Here is a 25,331-nt window from a genome sequence, read left to right as displayed (position 1 = left end):
TTTCTTTTTCTTTTTTTTTTTTTTTTTTTTTCCCCACTAAAACATAGTACTGTTGTTTGTTTCACCTTGTCTCTTTGTTTTCCCCATTCAGGCTTTCTTTCTTTTTCTTTGTTGGTATTTAATTGTGTGACAACACAAGTGTTTATGACTGGTTTCATTGAGGTATATGAATATGCTGATTTTCCAAGTAAAGTGAAAGGAATAACACTCTAAAGAGGTGGCATACTCCTGGGAACAGCATATTGACAGAAAAAAAATCCTGCAAAGTTTAGTTGATATTTTGCCTTTTGTGTAGAACACAACAACAATAATATAGTTTTATTTAAAAAAAAAAAATTTAACCTTCATATTAACATCTTTAAAGGACACATTTTATCTAGTAAGTGTAAGGCTTTTTGAATTTGGCCTTTGCATCTCCAAACGAAATATTCCCTTTTCCTTAGCAGGGTTAATTTGTCAGTATAAAAATCCTTCTCCTGTTGCTGGCTGTACTGTCAGCAAGATTTAGGTGCTCACTGAGGTGCTGAACTAGAGGTTACAGGTGAATGGAACCAAAGTTATGTTTAGATATCTGGTCTTACTTGAAAAACCCAAAGAAGACAAGGAGTAGCACAGAGAGGAGGGCAAGGAGAGCTGCTCCTTTCCCTGATTAACACACAGTGGCAAGATTTATGTTGTTGCAATGTGGAATTGTAACGTGTGTTTTTTCCAGCGGTGCCTAACCCCAGCAAAGGCCTACAATGTCCTATACAAATCCATGTAAATGTGTAGTGGCAATGGCCTATCACACTTCTCCATTCCTTACTATTTCATAGCTGTCAGTTTAGCATCACTAGACGTTGTTCAGCTGTCAAAGACGGTATTGGGCAGTCTCAGTAAGAATTTGTGCTCACTGTTTTCAGTGTGTATGTGGGATTTTGCTGTAGAAAATTTTCTTCTTTCTTGGCATGCCTTAGATGTGGCTAGTCACAGTAAAAAGACCAGGGATTTGATGAAACATTTAGGAACCTGCATTTACTATGAATTCAGTCAGGATCGTGCTCTGTTTCAAGGTGGACATGTTGTGACCTCAGAGCTGCTTGGTGCTGAGAAGTTTCCAGCTTTGCTAGGGGACCCACCTCCTGACAGCTTGCTGGTCCCCATGCTTCCCCAGACAAGACTGGATTAACATGCTTGCCAAGATTCATGTCCCTCAGTTAGTGAAACTGGATATGTCTGCACTGGGTTAAAACCTGTTTTCTACCCCTCTTTATGTGATTTCAGTCCAGAAGCTTTCCACATGTTTAGGGTAGCAAACTGAGTCCAGGAGAAGTCGTTGAAGCAGAGTACTTCTTCCTAATTCACGGAAGTCCCTGAGGACATGATCTGCAAGTGTTTTGCTGGCTTCTGCCATTTTCCTCTGTTCTACTTGACTCTGGTTAAGCTTGTTGAGGACAAGGGAGCATTTACTCAAAAGAACTGCAAGCTCCTTTTCAAATCAGGTCACATTTACTAGCTCCCAAACATGAGATATTATCTTGGGGAAATTTTGATGCTTGTGCCTCAGTTCACCCAAAGCAAACCTTAACCTGCTGTATAATGGGACAGAACCACAAAGTGATTGATAGCTCCTTACTTGGAACAAGAAACAGATTTGAAAACTAATTTAAGAAGAAAAAAAAAAAAAATCCGCACTAGTTGGTCTCACAGTCATTGCAGTCGTGTGCAACATCTGTCTAGCACACCCTCCAACCACCTGCCTCTGCAATGGCTATGAAGAAAACTGTATATCAACTCAGGTTTGTTTTCTAGCCCTGTTTAAAATGGTGAAGACCCTGGAATATCTGTCTCATGGGAAATTCCAATATTGCAACATCTGTTTCTGTCAAGAATCAGGCTGAAAATTCGCCATAACAGTTGCTTTGTTTGCATATGGAAAGAAAACTTTTAAAGTATTTGATTTGGAAATGTGGAAACATTGCTATCAATCTCTTTGTGGTATTACAGTTTTGGGAGTGACAGCCCCATCCCCACCATACATCATGTCCCTTGGGGATTTATTCTTCTTCTGGAAGCAAAGCTGCCTAAATTCATCACATTCACTCTGCCTTCTCTCCTCTCACCACAGAAGTCTTCCTTCCCTGTATATTGTCCCCACTTTCAGCCCCTGCAGGGCTAAGGGACTGTCACTGTTTAATGCAGGGTGACAATAAACCATGGCAGATGCTCTCTGCTAAACCCCCACCCTCCCCACTAAGGAAAGGTAATAGAAGGAAAAGGGAGAGAGACAAAATTGAAAAGTTAAAAATGCTTTATTAATGCTACTAATAAGTATAGAAAATAATACAAAATACACAAAACCAATCTTGAATTTCCTGGGCCGTGACGGAGCTGGCGTTGCTCCAGTGGCTGCAGGTCAGGTACCCAATAGTCCTGGGCTGGACTCCACAGTAAACCAGAACTGAATTCAGGGTTGCAGGGTCTGGAACTAGGCCTAGGATCACAAGCAGAACCAGCAGGGTGCTCTTCAGATGCCGGCCACAGTCAAAGAGAGCGAGACCCTCTTGATCTCCCACTTTTATATGGTGCCTGACGTGTATGGGATGGAATACTTAGTTGGTCAATTTTGATCACCTGTTCTGTCCACCCCTCCTTGCAAACACGCCCCTCTCACTTACGGGATGTGCAAGATTTATCAGTAACCTTGGCTGCCATAGCAATGAGTCTAAACCTGGTGCTCTTCTGTATACCATTGCTACTGTTATCAGCTCCAGAGCGAACAGTGTCCGAAAAAATGTGCAGCCAAATTCAGAAAAGTGCAGTTACTTACAAGAACTTAGCTGAAAGGAAAATTCACTGAAAGAGAACTGGTCTTGTTTTAAACAAAACCAGGACAGGGATAGTCGGGGTGTACAAGGAGAAGGAGCAGATGTCTGCAGGAAAGGAACAGAGGGTGTGGTGGGGTAGCAGAGTGAGGGCTAGAAGCAGAACACCCCTCACAATCTAGCAGAAAGCCCTATTTTAACACTACAAACTTGTTTCATTTGAGGTATGTGACCAGCTTTTCTGTCAGAATACCAAGGTTTTGCTAGATGCATGTAGTATTAGTGCCTGTAGGAGCTTTGAACACAAGACATGCAACTAATGCAAAATACTTGTGCAGGCTACACAAGCTCCTTCAGGAGGGAGATGATTTGGCTGAGAAATGAATCCCTCTAATGGACAGAAACCGAAAGTCTCTGCCTTATGTAGCCGCAGCTGCAGGAGCCAAAAACCTCCAGCTGCAATTTGTGTCCTGGGAGCCATCATATTTTTCAGTTGTTCTCTGTCACTTGTCCCATTCCAGCTGCACCCTCCCTACTAAGGCTTGCAGTTCAGTGAAACAATAAGCCTCTTAGATTTTCTGATGTTTTGCTCAATTTTGAGTGCACAATGTTTTGTCTTTTTCCTTCTCGGTGACAGCATAACCGACCAGGTGACAGGCATTGCTGTTTATCTGCAGTGCTGTCCCTTACATGTCGTTTTAATGACAGCTCAAAAAGGCAGAGAGCTGCACAACATTTATCAAAAGGCAGAGGAATGAAGATGGAAGATACAATATGAAAAGCGTGACATGTGAACACATAAGAAGGTACATGAAGGCAGAGGGATCAATTTGGGGAAAAAAAATATTTACTTTTCCTCCCCCTGCCCCTTCCCAAATGTGAATTAAATGTAACTTTGCTTAATGCAATCCCTGCTTCTTTTGATTTCGTTCCCCTATGGATTTTGTTAAAAATCAAGATCTGACTAGAGCTAAGCTAGTAAGTCTTAATAGACTACTTGTCAGGACTGGATCCTCTTTTTCCACTTGTGATTTAATGCATGATCAAACTGAGATTTCTTTAGCTTTATTTTCTATTCAGAATTACCAAGCTGGAGATTTTGTGAGACTTGTTGTTAAATAGTGTAATTATGAGAGCTATGACTTCTGACTTTGATGTGCAGAGATTTTTTTGTTTGAATGTTTGTGTTAGATAAATCATTTGGGACTGTGTTTTACAACCTGCCTGCTTATCCTTATGCTCTCTCTTCTCACCCCACTATTTTGAGATACCTTTTATGATAACCATTATTTTACTGAGCATAGGTAGATGAACATACACTTAGGACATGGTTTTTTCAGTTAACATGAGATATTCCTGATCCATGTATCTATCATATGCATAATGGCAGCTACACTTGAGATAATCAGAGCTGGAAGCAACCTGCCATGAGGACTCAGAGATAAGAAATGCAATATTGCTTCCAATGATGGGTTAACACAGTTCTCTAAAAACTCAGTATTTTGTCTGCTCCACCACAGAGGTAACATTAGGTGTGTTCTTTTGCTGTAGAGCAGACCAGGAATGCAAACAGAAGAACAGCCTTTTCTGTGGGTTCCACTCCTATTTTGCATCCTCAGAAGCTATGGAAATCCATTCTTTGCTGTTCAGTCAGATTTGGATAAGCACCAAAACTTTGCAGAGAATGACTATTCAAAGAAATATTCAAGCTTTTCTTAATCAGGCCATTTGTAATTCTAAATATCTATAGGTAGAACAACTCAATCAACTGCAAATCTTTTTCACCCCAAAGTGAAATTATGCCGCATGTAACAAAAAAATGTAGGAAATAATATTCTATTCCATTAAAATTTTAAAGGTTTTCACTGAAAAAGAAGCAAGAGGAAAAAGATTCCTAAGCTCTGCTTTTGAAAAGGGATAGCTGAAAAGGCAAATATTTTTTTCTTGAACCTGTGAACACTCTTATTAAAAACAAAAGATGCAAATAAAATTACTTCATTTTAATATTTTTTTAAAATAAACCACAGCTTCTTAGAACTGTGGGAGACTTTTCTGTTAAGAGTCAAAAAAAGCTCTGTTAAACTTCAAAACACAACTTTATGGTGTGTAGCTGAGAGCTCCTACATGGCAATCTCACATGCCTTCTGTTTTGTTTACCAAAAAAGTTGAGTGTAGTTGACAACCTACACAAAGAGACTGCCTGGGTCCCCAGGAGAGGTTTCTGCACCACAGAGCTCCAGCATCTAGTTCAGGAGGTGATTGCAGAGGCAGGTCAAGGAGGGCTGCCCTTCCTTCTCCTACCAGTTCCAGCACACAGAGAGGAGTGACAGCCACTCTCCCTTTCTCTGGGGCTCATGTCTCAGGTGGACCTGTGAGCTGGACTCACCACAGTCCCAGGCAACACGGCTGGCCCTTCGTGTTGCCAGCTTGGGGGCAAGACTGTCTCTCTGTAGTGACAGATCTTGAGCTCTGGCCAGCCAGGAAGCTGAAGCTTTTAGTGGCTGAGCCGCTTGTAGATGATACACTAGCCTAAACATAGTCCAGGTCTCTCTGATACACGAATTTGTTCTGCAGAGCTATCAGAAATGAAAACTTTCGATAGTTAAAATCAGCAGATATATCTTCAAATGACGTGACTGATACACTACTCCCACAGACAGGCATTTTGAAGGCTGGTTCGTGATGTTGTTATACAGCCGCTTTTGGGATAAGTCGTGTGCTTCAGAATGTGCTTCCCAGCACAACTGCAAACGAAATGACTGTCGCAGATGCAGATACTGTGGACAATAAGTGATGTCTGCCTGCCTGACATTTTCTTCCTGCAAAGTGAACAACAGTGAATAGAGTACAGAAAGTGACTATAACCAGTCTTAAATTACTTCTCTGATTTTTCCTATCTGTGATCTGGTTTCCCCCATCTTGTGTTATATGTGCACATAACTCTGAAAACTACAGCCTGACTTGTGAAGAAACCCCTAGAGAGCTGGCTATTTTTTGTTGACTTGGAAGGATTTATGGATTTATCTATTCCAGAGATATTCCATCATTCTCAAATGCTGAAGCTTTGAGTGAGTTATGGCCTTGAGGAGGGTGAAATACAACCATTAATCATTGGCACCAATGGGAAATCCTCCATGGGCATCATGTGCCATTGTCAATAGATCACAGAACTGCTGTTGACCTTGAATGGAGAAAAGTGAAAGATAAAGGTCATCTTTATTTCATCTACATAACGGAAGTTTTGAAAATAGCTTGTCATGAAAGCATGAAAGATCTGCTGCACGAAACCCTTGGGCTGAATGATGCCGGCTTCCCCCACACACTTTCTGATTATTAAAGTGATAGCAGAGGCACCTTAGAACTGACTAGTACTGTAGAAACTGTAATGAACATGCTAAGCTGAAAAGACACTGAGTTTACATTCTTCTGTGTTTATGTGGTCCTGTAACCTTCAGAGAAAGCTTCTAAATGTTTGAGGTTTTTTTCTATGTCTCTTAATAGTGTTAATAACACATAGAAGTATCTCACTGTCACAGGCACTTTTCAAGTGGAAGTGGCTGCTTATAAAACAAGTGACCTATCTCTGAACATTCTAGAACTGGATTTAAATATCTAGGACTACCTTCTTTTTCCTTTTACACATGAAATATCAGGTCTCCCTTTTTCCATGGTGGCTTTGCATCCCCTTCAATTTCAACAAGTTGTCCTAGGTCTTTTCACATAAATAAACTTTGGATACTTGTATTCAAGTTTATCATGGCCTTGAGCAGATTGCCTGTGGCCACCTGGGCTTTCTCAAGCCTGACTCTCAACCATTTTATGAGAAGCCATTGACAATTTAGCCAGTCATCTTGGCCAATAACAGACCATCCATCACCCCTGACATTATTCTTTATATTCGAAATCTCAGCAACCCTTGCCCTCCTCTGCCAAATATAGAAGATCATATGATCCTTTGACTCTTCCAAAAGCAAAATTCACAACTTTAATGATTCACAACAGCTTTAAATAGGCTGACTTTTTCTCCATCCTGCCTCAAAGTCTATTACTTGCTTATCAGTTTGGCTTTATATGCAAATGTACAAACCACTCTTCAAATTTCTCAGGCTGAAGTGAAGACTTATACATTCAAATTGAAAAAAAAACGTGACATTTAACCTTGTGGTATGAACCAGTAGGAGGAGGTGGAGTCACCAACTCCTCGTCCCTGGGAAATCCTCAAGAACATATGTCCAGTAAATCTCTGTGCTGGGGCTCAGTGAAAGCATCCCCTGATAAACTCCACAACCTGTGCTGGAATCTACTGTCCAGAAGGTCATACTAGACATGCATGACTACTTGTACTCCTCTTAACATTTAGGAACTAGCCACCTAGAAAGGCAAGAATGTAAAAGCAGGCAAACTGTCAATCCAAGTCTTCTGGTAAATTCAGCAGGTTCCATAAAGCTGAACATTTCTGCATACACTAATGCTACAATTGTGTGCATTAAGATTTCAATTGCCTTAACTTTCGTGAATATGAATATTCATTACTTTAACTGGCAGTCACGTCATAGCAGTCATATGCTGAATGGAACTTCTTAGGCTTTATCAAAAATGGGTATTACATGGCCTCAGCTTCACTGAGAACTAAGAAGAGCCTTTTTAACTCATATGGTAGAAGACTGTCAAGCTTTCAGTCAGTGCTTGTCTCCAAGTACCAACTCTTACCTTACAGTCCTGAAAGCAAAGCTGATGGAAACCAAGGATACTGATAATTTCAGAGACTCCTGGTCTAGAGCTCTGGTAGGAAACATCCTACCAAAACCTAAACAATGTCCACAGGTACAGAAAGTACATGTCAGGATCAAAGTCTCTATCACTGTTTATTCCCTGGATAAGCTATTAAGCTAAAATCCATTAAGTCTGTCCTAACCTGTTCCTCTGGAATCTTGTCAATGGATTTTATCTCAGCAAGATCCAGCTTGCAAGAAACATTTGTACTTATAAGTAAACCGAGAAGGCACTTTGAACTGAGATACAGCTGAGAGGGAAAAATATGAAAAAGTATGCTTCTTTCTTGCTTGACTGTAGGGATGCTCTTTGCTAGCCGGTCTGTTGGACATTCAAGGATCTTTTAAGCACTCCAGACACATCTTTCTGCCTTTCAGCCTGCCTTCTGTGCTGTTAGTCATTGTGGAATAGGTTTGGTCTAGATCTGTCTTTTGGGGTGTATCGTTGTCTGGGATGGTTAGTGTCACTGGAGTAATTAATCAGTGCCTTCCTCTTTGTTACTTCTGCTGGTGTTGTTGACATGCCTGTGTCAAGGTGTCAGGTAACTCAGTGCCAGCAGGGCTGCAGTTAAGAGATGGCAGTATCATGTCTCATAAAATAATCACAAACTCAATGTAGTGGTGCCAATTTGGCCAGGTTTAGTCAGCACAAACACAGCCTTAAAACACTGAAAATACTCACTGGATGAAGTGTTAAGGCATAGCGTGCCAGTGGCTAGGTGAACAGTCTCATTACCAAAAGGTTCCCTAGGACCATTGTGTTCATCTCTGTGACTCTACTCTGATTTAAACCAAGATGAAACCAGCTGATGCATTGGCATTTTTGCTGCATCATCTTTTATGGCCATATTGACTCATACACTTCCAATTCACCTTTATCTGAGTCATCTTGCATCCACAGTAAACTTCTCTTCCTCCCATCCTAAAAGGTGTACACTCCTGACACCAGCCATCATTAAACTTGCAATTTCTGCTTAGGTAAGAGATTTGTGTTTCAGTCAAGTTTCCTAGCTATGTCCACTTTTGTCATGCTTTAGTAAACTTTTGTGTGGGCAACTGCAGCAGGCATTGCTCTACCAAGCCTTAAACCTATTTTAGCCAATGCATAGGAACATTGGAGGAGCCAGCTCCAACTGTATAGGCTTGTCTTATAACCAAGAATAGAGCGACGTGCCAGATATCCCTTCAACTCAGGGTAGCTGTCTCTTGAGTTTTATAAAGGATTTCCGTTAGAGGCTATTCTAGTTAGATATTTTTGGATATTGGTTAAATCATTCTGAAGACCTTAAAATATTTGCCTCTAGTGAATTCACGTGAAATATTGACCCTTTGCTTTCATCATATGGGTCTCTCTAAAGGTGCTTATAGGTTCTTGAGGGAGACAAATCTTGCAAACTTCAGGATAAAATATTATGCTAACATCTTCTCTCTCAAACTGAGAACAGCATAGAAATTTGTAACTCTGTAAATGTATCTTTTTATGTGTTTACAGGTTGCTCTTTTCAGAGACAAAAAATTGTGGCATGCTACCAAGTATTTCAGAATCTGAGTTTCTTTGTTACAGGGAATGAATCTAGGCAAATCTAGGATGATGAACAGAGAAGGGGGGATAACTTTTGTATCTTTGCTTTTGCATCTTATACAACTATCCTTTGGCAGTAGAATGAATCCAAGTTTGGTGAGGAATATGTAAAAGGCCAGTTGTAATGGGAGTGGAGTTTCCTCTTTTGAGGAATCACGAGCACATTGGGAAGCAGTGGGCAAATAATGCTGAACATGAGCAGTTTGAGAAAGAAAAAGCAATGCTATTTCCTAAATCCTCTGTCGGGGACTATGTGATAAGTGATCCATACAGACACACTCCTACAAGATAAGCCTTTTTTTAGGCTGTACCATATGTTCAGGAGCAGCAATCATATTTGTCATCGTCATGGAGGGAATGTGGAGTGATTCATTCCACAGCAAGGTAAAACAAAAATAAAATCCACATAGAAGTGGATTCAGAAATGCGTCTATGAAAGTTCTGGGACACTTTAGAGAATAAAGAGGCCAGTATCTGCAGATAAACCCAGAGTGCAAGTGAGAAAAAAAGACCTAGGTAAAACCTGTGGCAGACTACTCTGTATTCGCAATATGGAGTGAGAAATTGCACTGGTGGTTGCAAATATACTTCTCTCCATCCATCTTTTCTATAGGACTGCAAAAAGTTACTATCAAGGTCATTAAAAAACAACTAATATTCTGAAACATAGTTATAAAGTTTAGTCATGACAGTCTTTTCCACTGCTGAGGTGTTAAAACCAATTAAGCATTCGTCAATATTTCACTGAAATTTAATCACCATGAGTCAGAGTTTTACCTTCATTAGGTGCATAGCCACATGAATTTAGGACCAGACTCATCTTTGACTTGTGTCTTTAGTCAGCCTAATGTGGAAGAGAGAAACACATGCATTGTGGGGAATCATTTGGCTCTGTCTGTAGTTTCTGTTGGCTGAGATAAGTTAATTATAATCTGCCTACAAGGCACATTAGATACTAACTTCTCCCAGTTATGTAAAAGGCTCATAAGTTTCCTGCAGTGCCACAGCTATCTTCACTTCATCCCCAAATGCAGCACTTTCCAAGCACCAAATAATGATTTGTGACATTGTGACAGTAGGACAAATATTTCCCAGCTCAGGTCTAAGAAAATGTTTCGCACTGAATGTGAGGGGTTTGTACAAATACACATCTGCAAAGACAGTGTGCACATGGCCAGGAAAGGACTATACCCTAAATGTCTCTTCTGAAAGTAATCCTGAATCCTACAGTGGATAAAAAGGTCTTGAGGTTCTTTGACACAGGATTTTTCCCACCTTTGTGATCTATTGGTAAAGGCATAAGAAACGAAATAGGGATGTGTTCTGCTTGAGATGTCTCCAGAGACTGTGGAAAAAAAGGCAGCTTCCAAGCAGACTTTAAGGGCAAAAGACAACTCTTGTTAGACTGTTCCCATTTTGCTTCCTTTGAATTATTTTTTGGGGAAAATGTGGACATTCCTCTTTCAGACACCTGGGTACAGGCCACATCCTCCCCTCTTGTTTAGTCAGAGTTGCTGTTCAACAGCTTTGCAGCTTCACTACTTCTGCTGGTGAATCTCCCTCCTTCTGTCATTTTGGTGAGGCAGAGAAATAAGGAAGGAAATAAGAGTTTAAAATATATATATATATAAATAAATCACCTCTCTCCAAAACTGGCTGACTTTTCCAGAAAGAAAGAATGGCCATCTCATCAGCCAAGATGCTCAAGTCTAGCTCTCATTCTCTTCTGAAGCAAAAAAGACAGATGCTGTGCCTTGTTGAAGTCCTGCCACAGACTGATGGTAATGCCTACTCAAATTCCACATGTCGTGTGGACAGCGCTGTCTTGGCATGACCTAGAAAGGGAACTCAATCATTTAGAGAAGGGAACTTGGAGCCCAGCAGCTGTGTATCAAGGGGTGCAGAGGCAAGTTTAGGATGCCTCCCAACCCAGCCCACTGCAGAGAAGCCAAAATCAGCAGTTTGTCTAGTGGACCACAGCTTTGCAGGACTTCATAAGGAAATAAAATTCTTGTCTAGTTCATTCCCTCACTCATATACCCTGAGCTGCACTCCAGTACTTCTGCGGTGATCATTTATTGAGAAAAGAAGGAAAAATGCTTTTGTTCTTTCTTGACTGCAGATGTAAGGAGCTCTCCCAGCCCATGTAGTGGTTAAGGAGGGGCATGCTTAAGTTTCCTCTGAGGGCTATATTGACTATTAGAAATGTTGAGTCAAATGCCCTTATTGATAATACTCATGATAAATATATGTATGGGAAAATAGTGTCATAGAACTACTGTACCCTAGAATGCAGTGCTGGCTGTGCTCTCCAAGAAGCCTGGAATTTTACGTTTCCATGTCATTATTTTTTTTAGCCTCCTTTCAAGGAGTTATAGAGTTTGACTTTTTCCTCCTTAGTCTTTTCAGAGGGTCCACGCTGAGGTTTTGATGCTGCTTAATGTTATGAATCAATGCTCAGATCATCTTCTTGCTCCTAAAGATCAATGAGCTTTTGGTAAATTTCTACTACTGATCATTTTGACAGGATGAGGACAGCATTCCCTTATCTGATAGTAGAGCTGACAAATTATTCTGTATTCTCCAAGTGGGCTAAAACTGTGGGTTTAGTATCATTGTGTATTTGATTTGCATTTTGTTCCATGCTCTCCTTTTTTAGCTCTCAGGGTCAATTTTGCATGTCCTACTCACTTACGTTATCGGAGTTACAGCAGGAGAGCTCAAAGATTTTACAGAGTGAAGAAGAGAGTTTTGCAGGCTTAAAACTTGAAACTCTGCAGACCAGAGCAATCTGCCAGTCTCTTCCTTCATTACTCACTGCTTTGAAAGCTTTTCAAGGAAAGATAAAGAAAAAAAAACATTCTTTCATTTCACTTTCAACAGTACAGGGCACTCTTACACATATGACTCCACAGTATTTATAGATCTTTTCAATGAAACTGTTCACAAGCTGTTTTCTGTTATCTGTAATGACCTTATATGGATGCCTATACCATGTAGAAGCTTTTGTTCTACTGGTGGACAATGAAAAATCAATGACTGCAACAGCCTTCAGGTATGATGATGAAGTAAAGAAGTAACAATTGGTAAAGAAGATGATTGGTAAAGAAGTAATAAACCTGGCAGATCTGCACGTAGCTGTAACAGACTGATGGCCTACCTAACATTTGTTGTAGCTGGTTTTCATGTGAAAGCTTATTAACTTGATGATCAGCTACTCATTCTCTGACCCTTTTTGATCCTGAGAGCATATTCAGCATAACTGCATAACTTAAGTTGTAAGTGGGTAAATCTCAGGAGCCAGGTAAAACTTTAATCAGTTGGAGAAGTTGAAACATCAGAAGAAATTCTAGTTTATTCTCAATGTTCCACTGTCAACCCTAAACAGACCAGTTGTGGCTCTCTGAAATAAAAAGGAGACACCAAATTTGAGCAGTGTTGTATTTGTAAACTCATTTAATAGGTAACCTTGCTTTAAAGTAGGATTTAATTGTGCCCAAGTACTTCCAAATCTTCTGTGTACTTTCTGTGACTGAGAAGTAACATGAGGAGGGCCAAATAAGTATTTGCAAAGTATATGGCTAATACCTGGAAGAAGAAAATACAATAAATATTGTTCGTGCTTTCTTCTTTGCACTGGGTTCACTACTGGGATGCAGAGCCCGGGATTCTGGGCTGCTTACATTCAGATTTGAGGTCATGTCATTAGCCTATCAGACAACTCCTGTGTCAGCTTCCTTTAGTTCTCTGGGTCTCATTTTTAACATGTAAGGAACTAGTAGTTTACTTTTTGGTGTTCTTTGTTCAAGTACTAGAAATCTGTGGCACTTGCGTAAGATCCTTTAGCAGAAAACATATTTCTAGGTGATAATATGTTACCATTGGAATCTATCACTGACTTCTGCTTTTCTTCTTCCTGGAGTCATTATAATTTAAAACCTGTTTTCTTACTGGATGGATTTTACTTTCCTTTTCAATAGCGTATTTGTCACTCTTCACACAGCATGATTTCAGTCCAGGCTCAGCTTTGAAAGAAGCAGGGTATCTCTGGTTGCTGAGAAATGCTTTTAGCTAATTTTGGTATCACAAACTGAAAGCACGTAACTGTATTCTGGCCTTTTGTAAAGCATTCCGAAATTCAACATTTCTATGTCTTTCTAGCCTATTTGATCCTCCTAGCCTTCCTTTTCCTTTGCTTTATGTGCAATACCCAAAAAGTGGCAAAATGTCAAATCTCTGCTTTAGGAAATGCCTTTATTACAAATATACGCTGGTAGTGGGGGTTTTTTTGTTTTGTTTTGTTTGGTTTGTTTTTTTCCCTAGGAGACAATGCTTTTGACCATTAGTGATTTTTGCACCCTGTGTTCTCATTCTGCGATTGAAAAAAAAAAAAAATCCCCAATGTTATTGAAAAAGTCAGCCTGAATCATTCTGGGTCTCTACCTTGTGCATTGCTGTGCATGTTTCATAGAGATTTTTGTTGCAAAATATTTTCTCCCTCTTATAACACAAAAACTAAAATCTTGATGGTCGATACTAAAAGTTTGTTATTCAAACTTTTGCTTATTGTTTTTCAAAAGGTTTTCTTAATTGAACAGAAGCAAGCAATTCTACTGTATCCATTTTAGGTAGTAAATGGTATTTCCAATGTTTGCTGAAAGGCTAGAGGGTTGGATCCTCCATTTTACAGTTTTCCTGCTTGCTTTTCAAATTGCCTGTGATGGTAAAAATCTCTCCAAACACATTTTCATGTTTCTAAACTGTGGCTGTGTTCTTCTCTGAATATAGTTATACTCTGGATGTATCTTTGGTAAGCTTATATTTCTTTAGTTTGTTTTTGGAAAATTGGCAAATGCAGCTCTCCCTTCCTTTCAACTGGGATTTAAACTCACTTTTTCAACTTCATGATGAAAGACATGGTCAAGATTCTGGTAGATAACCATTTCCAATTTCTTGAGACTATCCACAAGTTCAGTCACTGAGGTGGGGGAAAACTTACATGATATGTGATTAAACTTTTTATAAATGCATAAATTGTGTCAAAACACTTTTTTAATGCAGACTGATATATCAAGGTATACACAATCTATGGGTAGTGAGACCTTTAATTCACTAGATAAGACTCTTTTGGTTGGAACAGCTTGAGTAGTCCTGTCAGCTGTTAGCTGGCACCACGCTTCTCCCAACAGTGCACAAAGATTTTGTGACAGAAGAGCCTGAAACAGCAGGCTGGAGTTTGCTTTGACCAGTCAATTACAAAACACAAACGTCACTTCAAGCAGTGCCTGGAGTTTTTGTCATTCCAGTATGACCTTCTGGAGATAAAATTAGCCTGTGTGATAGGACATAGAGTTTCTGCAGGACATATAAGTTGCAACTTTGCATAAGTGCTCTGCATGGTAAGCATGAACGAAATTGCTAGTAAGTCACTGAAGATCCTCCTCTTCACCTCAGCTCAAATGAGCTCTTACAGAAAAATGATACAGGCAACTGTTAACCACTATAGGATCCCAGTCAGGTCTCTTTGATCCTATCATAATTTGAACAGATTTCACTGCCTGGAAATAAGTGGAAAGCCCCACTTACAACTCTCAAGGAAGGACAGCATATAGCTGAATCTCACAGCCATGTTCTGACAGGAAAATGGCAGAATCCCTTTTGCAAAATAATTTCCTCTGAGCTTCTAAATGTGCTCATTACTTCTAATGTTGCTTCTCTCATGAGAACCTCTGTTGGTATGGTAAGGATGACCTTTTCTGGTGTAACTGTCCAATACTTCAGTCAAGCGGATGGACCATTTGTCTATAAAAACCTGGGAAAAGAGTGTCTCAGGTCCCACACTCTGCATGATGACTTGAACACACCTTTCATGGAAAACTTTTATTTCTTCCTATCTTTAGAAATCGGGCAGTCGTAACATGTTGTGACTATCAATAGAATAAATTCTTGACTTCAGATATTTTTTGATTAATCCCAAATTTACTGTCTGGCTTTTTGAAACATTGCTGTGAATTATGATAGCTTTCTAACACTACATTAGCATGATACAGAATGAATTTATTAGTGTGGCTATGCATAGTTGCCATAAATACTTCCATTTCATATTTACTAACAGAAATATTGTGTGGGCTTTCAATTACTCTGCTAATGAGCTTAAATATGTTTTAGTTGGATTTGAATTAATGTGAGAATTTTTTTTTTGTGTGAAGCAGTTAGTATCTCAGATATATTGAGGTGAAAGGTGTTCCATGTGTAGCTTAATAGCTTGGGTGTGACTGGATGTATCTTCTGTGCTGTTAAATGTTCCTAGGCTATACCCGCATTTACTTTAAAGGTAAAATTTAGTGATCGAGGCACTAAATGTCTGCTGTTGTCATGCCCATGTGAAAGAAATGATAGCTTAGTCAGGGAGCTTGAAAGTCTAATTTTGTGTTGCCATATCATTAACCAAAATGAGGTAGTCCCAGTGCAGTATCTTGTACCTGGACAACTACACTGAGCAATTTCTTTGATTCAGGGCATTATGGGATGGTTCTGGTGGTTTTCATTCATCCAGAAGTATCTCACCAGTTCTGCCTGCCTGCAGCTCCCTGTTATTTGCACGATTCTCGTTGGGAATAATAGAGAGAGGGGCATTTCCTCTCACTTAGAGCAATGGCTAATGATGGGGAGCAGAATACCTTGTGCCACGGTTCCCCTTTCTCAGCCTTGTGCAATTATGTGCCTTAGAAGCCTATACTTTGTTCTGTCACCTGTTGAATGTCTTCAGTGCATCCCCAGGGGACACCATTTAGCAGTTTATCACATAGCACCAGAAACTTTTATTCTCTGAGCTAGTAGTTTAATGTGGTTTGTTTTGTTTTGTTTTTCCCCTGCAGCATAGGGTATATATTCATTATCAGTATCTCCCTGGCTCACCATCTTGTGACAGACATATCAATTGCTTTTGGCTCTGTCATCTCTTCCCCACTTCCCACACCACTTTTCCAAATGAGCAAAAGAGAATATAAGCAAATTAGGAAATAATAATGAAATGATATATTCTATCTGTTTCCTTTGACAAGACAGATTCTCTGAAGGGCAGGTGGATGCATGAGTGATGAGAAGACAAGAATCAGAAAAGCAGGAAGGGATTTGTGTTTAATAATAAATGTTCCATCTGAAGGCAGAATTGTGATTGTATGTCATAAAACCCTCCAAAACTAATAAAATAAAAAATACAGAAAATTATTCATGCTGGGTTGAGTTAGTGTTTACTGAACAAGTCTGACTACCTCTTGATATTATCTGGCATTTCTTTATGTTGACATGACTGACAGAGGAATTAAGCCATGTTGCTAATACTAACAATTATCTTTTTCCCAGGACACCAGAAATGCAACTGTCATTTTTTTGAGATGCAGGTCACAGTAGGCCTCTGTCTTTCTCATTCTCAGATTAAAAAATCTTGAGTTAGATGCCAAAAGACTCTGAAATTTTGCACAGTAATATACTCGGTACATTGTATTTGTTTTTTGATTCCTGAGCCTTTGTGATGATCTGAAGATATATATTTGAGGGTTTTCTTGGCAATTTGGAGGGTCAGAAATTAATCTTCATTGTTAGTTATTTTTACTTCATTGTTACTTATTTTTAATAACATTTTAGATTCTTTTTTTCATTCCGTGATTGAGAAATTGGGATTTCTGGAATGAAAACATAGCAAAAATGACAACAGTATGCACCATAAAACTTTATTGGAAATTACTAAAGTTGGCAGCAAAGAAGAATGCCAACTCTGCAGTCCAGATTTGTCGATTACTTGTTCTTGCTCCTAGGCAATACATCACATGTGACATTTTGACTGCAATTCAGACCCTTCTAGTTTTCCTCTGATCTTTTATTGCCCTTTTCTCCAGACTTTTTAATATCTGTCCACCATCAGAATTCTTTCCACTGCCCTGATTCGCTTTATTATCTTTCTAATTGTCTTTGCTAAAAGATCTTCACCTACATTTGATTGCACTCAACATATATTGAGTTGTTTTTGTGACCTTGCTGCCCATCCAGTGGTCAGTTGTGGACTTCTTCCATCATTTTGATGGCAGCCACATGCCTGCTAGTGCCCTGCCAATGGCTGCTTTGAGCCTGTTTGTCATCTGCTGCTCAAGACACTGCCAGAGACACCAACTTTCATTATCTGCTTTTCTTCTTGAATCTTCCCTCACTTCAACCTTCTCTTCCTCCTTCTTTCCTTACCTGTCTTCAATGAAATAACACCTCATTACTATCTCTGTCTGCTAAGAAGCAAGGTCTATGTGCCACTGGGCTGCATCCACCAGCTTTTAAAGTTTCCTTCATGTGGTCCTTCTTCAGGCAGTGAACTCCTGCTGGTTACCCACTCTTTTTATGTGCTCTTTAGCCAGTCTTTCTCCAGTATGTCATCACTGATACTTTTCCTCTCCCCTTTCTCTACCATCCTACTTTAATACCACTGGGACTGAAGGTGGACACTCCACCTGAAAAATAGAAACTATACCAGACCCTCTACAATATTTAAAAAGAGGATTAGCTGGAATCATTATTTTTTCAGAATTAACTTTTAAGATGGAATGAAGAAAAAATCCAAAGATTTTAAAATAGGGGACAAACCTGTTGATGAAATAAACGAACATTTTTGGCTTGAGATCTTCACTGCAAAAATAGAATTTATCAAATTCCATCATGAATCTTTTCTGGATCAATTTCTAGTTCTGAGAGCAATCAGGCTAATATTTTTTACTTAATGTTAGTTCAGCTTTGTGTAAGAGGAAGTTTAAGGACAGGAAAGTACAGTGAGATTGATATTTTCACACTACACAGGAAAATTAGTGCACTAACTATCTGGAATACAATTTTACCGAACCCCAGCTATTTCAGCCTGTCACCCCTCTTCCTCTTCTTTTTCCCCTCTTCATTACAAACTGATGTTGCTTAGTGACAATATTTAACACTACTGTTTATCAGTTTCCTCATAATCAGTGCTCACAGCTCTGCAGGTAAATTAATGAGGGCCCAGAAACGTTCCAATGCACCAGAACCCCATCATCTACACTACTAATGTCTTGGCATGATTTTTCAAGCATAGTTCAGCAGTTAATTTTACAAGGACTATTTCTGATATACAGGTTTCTCAAGTCAAGGAAAAGAGAACTTACCAGCAGAGACATGGACAATTTCTTGTGAGGTGTCTGCCCTAGGACACAGCATGTAGATATGGACTCTCCAAGGAAGAGTGTGGGTTGAACAGCATAGGTGCTGAAAATTCACACTCAAGCAATTAGGATTTTGGTAGGTTTTTTTTCTTTTCTGATACAAGTATTTAATAAATTAGCATGATTTTCCATTTCGAACTCCTGGCATTGACTTCCAAAAGAGAAATCGTATTGCAATATAGATAGTATATAGCCCTGGATAACAATAACAATAACAATAATAATAGTAACAACAACAACAACAACAACAACAACAATAATAATAATAATAGTAATAATGACCATGAGAAAAGCAACATAATCTAGCAAGTCATTATAAAACTGAGTCTCGGGAGTTGCAAGTACCTTCCCAAAGGAACTGCCTTGATGGCTCTCTGCAAGTTCTGTGATTAAAGCAGTTTCAGGTTAAAACTCGATGGTATCGTACCCCTCTTTTGATGGAGAAAAGGAAAATAATTGCCTAGCCAATTAGCCTAATCTGCCTTCTCTCTAATTTGTCTGTTTTGCATAACCACAGTATTAAACAGCAGTTCACTCCTGCTAATCCCCAGTGCTACAAAGAAGAAAAAAACCCATTTGTATATTACAGTGTAATCATAACATCTGCTAATTTCCTTCCATACACTACAGGCCTCTTTTGAAAGGAGATTGTTGGCATTATCCACATTTTAAAAATGAGGAGACTTACAGTAGAGCAAAATGATTTCTCAGGAACTGAGAGTTGCTGATAAAGTAGAGTCTGATATCAGTGTAACTGATAAAGTAGAGAATAAAACTCAAGTCTCCTAAATTCTCAGCACAGTTCACTCCCTGAAAGCTTCAGTTCTCACTTGCATCTGGGATTATGAGTGAAGTCTGTAGCAAACCTTTTTCTCCTGCATTTCCAAGTAATTTATTTTCTAATTTTCTTAGTATCACCACACACTGAAGTGAGTAATTACAAAATTTCTTGATTTCCCTATGTTGTGTCTACAAGGACACAACAAGGACTTTTTAGCAGTGGTGGTAGAAAATAAGGTTGAATTCATAGAAAAGTGCTAGCACTGTTCTTCCTTTTGTTAAAAGAAAGACTCTCATGGTCTCATTTTGGTGCTTTCACAAAATGGGGTGTAAATCTTCATGGACTGAAGGGAATGTATTGTTTGCAAAAGCCCTGCAAACTTTAATCTCAGCCTCATAGCTCTTCATCACACATAAACATATGTTCATTGGAGCAATTGTTTATTGTGGTTCTATTTCAGACTCTTATGCCATGCCCCAATCCTGGCCATAGGTCTCCTCTTCCAATAAGTGATGCTATTGTGCCAAAGGGTGAGAGAAGAGAGCTTATTTGTAAATTAGGAAGATCATTTGTAAGATCCCCATGCTTACTTCATTCCTTAGAGGCAAGATTTTCAGAGAGGTCAAAAACGTGTTCTTAGATGAATAGTTTTCCTTGGGGTATTTTGATCTTCAGATAGGACTCAGAAACTACCTTAAGAATCAGGTAACAAAGTCCTGGCACCAGTGTGGAGGAGACTGTCTGCTCCCCTTACCCCAAGGAAAATAAACTAGAAGAGAAAGATAGAAATTACTGTGGTGTATGTGTCTGGCTTCTATAAGGAGATCTCCAAATTTCCTGTTGTCCTAACTAGGACTACATTTACACTTGCACTGTTAACATATTTGAGTATTTTTTTGCTTTCCCAGTCCTCACTGCTGCTGGGGTCCTTATACTGTACACACTATCACAAGCTATAATCATCTTAAAATTAAGTAAATGTTTTGACAGTCAATCTCCATTTGCAGTTAGTGAACTGTTACTCGTTTTTCCTAAGGAAAGGTTAGTATCGAATTTAAATCTTTGTCCATTTTCTATGCTAAGAAGCATCTCTACAAGATCACACTGCCCTGGACAATATCAGGCTCCTTGCCTCAAGATGCTTCTGCAATTCAGTATGTTTGCTATCTGAGGGGTGACAAGTAAGCGCTAGGATCTTCGAAGTTTCAAAAGCCAACAACTTTCAAAAGCTTTTGTTGATCGCCACTGAACCAGGCTATAGATTCTTGCTACCTGAAACCAGCTTTCTGCGTTTAGCTGATGAGATGTTGAACAAAGCCTTGCAGGATCTGTGTTGAGACACAGTTTTAATGACCTCTTCGAGTTTTGTGGCAGCTCCTTGCTATTAAGTTCCAATGGCAGGGCACGGTGGTCCATGACGAATGGTGCTATAAGTATAGAACAGCCATGAAGAGACTCCCCCTGTTAGGCAGCAAAGCAAAGATTGAAGTGGCATCTTGCAGCTATTTATGTTGGGGACAATCAAAGAGTCATCAATATCCCATAGTGAAAATGTGTCTGCATCAATTTCAGGTGTGGGGAACGTTAGGAGAGGTCATCCATCATAGCTGACTGGCAGTATGTTTGGGGAAGATGGGCTAAAGCATGGAGGAATGCCAAAATACTCTTACAATTTGGCAACTTCATGAAAACAAGATCGTCTTCTCTGCAAGCTAGAAACCTGAGTCTGAGATTATTTATTTAACTCCTAATACTCCTGAACTTGGTGCTTATTCCTATGCTATGCTCACCTGTTCTTTTACAGTAACATTAATTTGAATATTTTACAAGAATATTTGAAGTTTATTTATGGAAACATCTGAAATTCTTCATTTTAGATGTATATGGAGAGTTGATTGCTTTTTCCACAATTTGGATTGCAACTGTGATCTTTTATATAGCTATTATTAGTCCCAATATTATCACAGCTGTAGCTTCCAGGGCTGATTGAGTTTAGAAATGACTCAGTTTCTTCTAAAGGCTAAGATAAGATTTTATGGCAAGTTTCAATATAGTTAACCTGTCTTTAGGACTGTTTGTGGCCTCACTTCTGTACATTTAAAAATGGAACAGCTTTACATTTCATGCCATTATCACTACCTGCTAGTCCTTGAAATATTCCAGGCAGTTACATTTCCTTGGAAGATTGTGTGTAATTGTATTTGAAGAAAACAAGTTGTAAATGATTGAAGTTATCAGTGTTAACTCTATATAAACTGGCACAGTGTGTTAGGCTGAAAGACTGTATTTCTATATGTGTAAGATGTGTCCAAAGCCATATACTATGCAAACCCAGTTGTTTGCTGTTTACTTGGAGAGAATATAGAGGTCTCTCTGTGTTTCATCAGTGCAGAGCAAAAGGAACCACTCTAACTGATGCTGCTATAGCTCTGTTTTTCATAGTTATGACCCAACTCCAAGACACAGTTTATAGGGCTGACTATTCTTTCTGCTAACAGTGCTACTTGTTTGTAATGAGGTTTCACAGTGAAATGATTTCTGAAGGACTTACGTACTGCAGAATTTTTTAAGCACATGGCTGGGAGTGATGGTGGAAAGTGAAGTATAGCACTAGGTGATACAGAAGGAGATATGAAGCAATTGGTGAAACTGAGAGTTTCAAGATCATATATTTGAAGATCGATACTATTCTGTTATTCCATATATCATGCTTGGTGTGTGCATATGAAATTCCTTGAAATATTCAACAGAGTTCAGGCATTGTCTGGGCTGTTGTGATCCATGGCATGATCTCAGAGCCACAGGGAGAGGAGAACAATTAGAAATAACTTGCGACCAACCATTTTGACTATTACAAACCATTAGAAAATATTAGAAACCATTTTATCAAGTGCATCTGCAGTTATCCAGGAGGGTTGCTATTCTGAATAGCTCTTCTATGTCTGTGTAGAACATCTCCATTAGGATGGCAAATGTCTCAAATAGAACACTGAGTAAATGTGCCAAGTGATGTTTAGATTCTAGATGTCTCTCACAAATATTTCTTTTCCCTATAGAAATTTTTGTGTGTTTGCTTTTTAAAAAGGAGCCACATCCTTGCCTGTGGCCTGACTGAAGAGATGTATTATGTAAGCGGCGTGAATGCATAAATGCAAAGATGCTTGCAAGCTCATCTTTGCAGTGCCTTGATATTGCTGCTTCTCCGTGCAGGCCAGTTGCCCCCCACTGCACAGAAGAACCTCTGCAGAGCTGCAATTTATGTCAGCCGTGATGACAATTTGAGGCTAAGAAAGCCTGGCACTCCCAAAAGCAGTATGACTTTTTCCTCTGGCCGGGCCTTACCATCGCAATTACAGTCACGCCAGCTCGCTGCGTGGTGTAAGTGCCTGTAGGGCTCCCTTGTTGCTGGTGCTAAAGATCTGCAGCTCTGAGTCAGAATGGGTTGGTTTTAATTTCAGCTTTTTTCTCTCACTCAAGCCTGTCATGTGGTAGTAAAGAGAAATATGTATGTGAAGTCTCTTTGGTGTTATTCTTGGCTGCCCACTAGGCACTGAATCTGGAATTCTCCACTGTATTCCACTAATGTGCTGCAATTTTCAACAGTTTGTAGTGGTTATAGACCTTGTTCATTCCCATCTGCTAATTTTGAATGCTGTAAATGCTCTAACGTTGCATGAGTTCAAATGACGGCTTAAGTTTTGTGGCAGCAAAGAATAACATCCATAAATGACCAAACTTGGAGCACAGCTTGGGCCTAACTCTTTGGTATTTGAAAATGGATTTGTATTTGAGTAGAATTTTTTGTTTTAAAGAAACCTCCTTGCTTCCATCCCTGCACCATCCTACCTCTCCTCACACTTCCACGGCCCATAATTCAAATTCCAGTATTTCTTTTTCACTCACACAGAGGAGGGTGGTGCAGCAAGAAATTTCTGGCAAAGAAGATGATAGTTGCATTTCTAGGAGATATTTTCCACAGTAGGGAGTAGGAGGATGGAGAAAGTAGGTGAGGGAGTGGAGAAAGAGAGGGGAGTGGCTGCCTGCTTTACATTCTCAGGGCATCAGAGAGCTAAATCTAGCCCCTTGTCTCCACAAGGTAAGCAACCTGCTGAAGTTACAGAAGAAATGTTAAGGCACCTGTGATGTGACCAGGTTCAGACTCAGCAAGTGGAAGGGTCATTTGCACACCCAGAAAGGACTTCTCTTTGTAGGCACATATTTTTATCCTGAGTTACTTGTTCAAGTTTGAATGTATTTAACATTAGGACAGACGCAAGTGAGGAAAAAAAAACCCAAACAAACAGGCTAGCTTGATTTTCTTATTCCCTTTATTGCATATTTGAGAGATGGCCCTCAAAACTTGTGCATTACTGAATGCTGGCATGTTGGACTCACAGAAGGTGGGAAGCATGAATGCTTGTTTGACCTTTATGGCTCTGACTCCTCTCTGCCAGCAGCCAGTGCAGTAAACACACAGTGTTATGTTTGTTCTCCTCTCTTTTCCCTTAGTGTCAAGAGTAACTAATTTTTTTTCTCTCTCTTTTTTTTTCTTTTTTTTTTAAAGGATGATTCCAGCTACAAACAAAGCCTTTGTTGTAAACAACCTTGTTTCTGGAACAGGCTATGATCTCTGTGTCCTGGCAATGTGGGATGACACGGCCACGACCCTCACTGCCACCAATATTGTGGGTTGCGCCCAATTCTTCACCAAAGAGGACTACCCTCAGTGCCAGTCAATGCACAGTCAGTTCCTGGGTGGGACCATGATTCTGATCATTGGAGGCATCATTGTGGCAACTCTGTTGGTATTCATTGTAATACTCATGGTCCGCTATAAGGTCTGCAACAATTCCCAGGGGAAGATGTCTAATGTCAGCAATGTCTACTCACAGACAAATGGAGCACAACCAGTTCAGAACGGTGTCTTGCCCCAAGTCAACCCCAAAGTGGTGGTGAGAAATGAACTTATGGAGTTTAACTGTCAGTCTGCACGGAGCAGCATCTCCTCTTCCTCCAGCTCTGCAAATAGCCGTGACTGTGATGACTATAGCCTCCAAAGTGAACAGGGCACATTGTCCAGTAAGTGGAGGCCCCCTTCCAGGTCAAAACACAATATTGACCGGCTAATGGGAGCTTTTGCCTCCCTGGAACTGAAATGTCAGAAAAAGGAGGAGATGACAGACTCCAGAACTTCCACAGTGGCCCACCACTCGGACAAAGAGCCATTGCTGGGCCAGCCGGAGTCCAAGTTTCGCAGCCTCCTCACGTTGCCTCTGGAGGGCAAAACTAAACGTAGCCATTCTTTTGACATGGGGGACTTCGCCACATCTCAGTGTTGCACCTACCCAAAAAAGATAACAAACATTTGGACAAAGAGGAGCCTCTCGGTGAATGGCATGCTTTTGCAGTATGATGACAATGACTTAAGAGGGGCGAAAGGGACTTTTGGGAGTTCAGAATGGGTAATGGAAAGCACAGTGTAAATATCAGTGTCTCCCCTGCTCCTCTTCTCCCCTCCTGTGTTGTAAAGCATGGTTTGCTACAGGGCCATGCATTTGGAAAGAGAGGGAAAGAAAAGTTTTCAGCTGTACTGGCCAAAAAGATAGGTAAGCAAGTAAGTAACAGGAATACTAAAAGAGAAAGAAGGTCATGAAATGTGAATAGGCACGTATGGCACCATTCTTGTCTGGCCCCAACTAAACCATGCGTGAATGTTTCAAGGAATTTGCTAGTTGTATTTAGCATTACTTTCCAAAAGTTATTCAGACTCTTGGTGGACTGTCACGCAAGATTAAAAAAGGAGGGTGAAAAGAGGTTTAACAGCACAAATTGAGTTTTACAGGTTTTTTCTCTCTTTTTTTTTTTTTTTTTTTGAAGGAGACGTCTTTCTTTTCTTTTAACCACAGAAATACACTTCTGTGGATATAAGACTGGTGCTAGGATATATCTGGTTGTCATTGCAAGTGACTTTCTCAAAAGTGCAGGCAGGGCACCCACAGGGACAGATCAGAGCAAATTGTTCAGCATAATTTCATGGTGTTAACTGTGGCATTTGGAAAAAAATATATTTCTCGTTGAGTGGAGTTTTGGTTGGAATTTAATGATTTTTGTTCTGTTTTGCCTTGTTATTACTTTTGAGTTGTTTTTCTTTCTACAGCA

At 39.7% G+C, this 25,331-nt stretch overlaps 1 protein-coding gene across 1 annotated transcript in view; it reads left to right on the top strand.

Moving 5' to 3' along the window:
* LRFN2 (leucine rich repeat and fibronectin type III domain containing 2) overlaps positions 1-24,655 on the top strand; it is a 39,488-nt gene extending 14,833 nt beyond the window's left edge. The window contains exon 2 of the mRNA XM_065632210.1: positions 23,737-24,655. Within this exon, the coding sequence (XP_065488282.1) occupies positions 23,737-24,655 (919 nt within the window). The remainder of the gene's footprint in view (positions 1-23,736) is intronic.
* The last annotated feature ends 676 nt before the right edge of the window (positions 24,656-25,331 follow it).

The sequence above is a fragment of the Caloenas nicobarica genome, chromosome 3, assembly GCF_036013445.1.
Source record: "Caloenas nicobarica isolate bCalNic1 chromosome 3, bCalNic1.hap1, whole genome shotgun sequence".
Lineage (NCBI taxonomy): Eukaryota > Metazoa > Chordata > Aves > Columbiformes > Columbidae > Caloenas > Caloenas nicobarica.
Note: the sequence above shows the minus strand (reverse complement) of the source record. Positions and strands in the feature narration are given on the sequence as shown.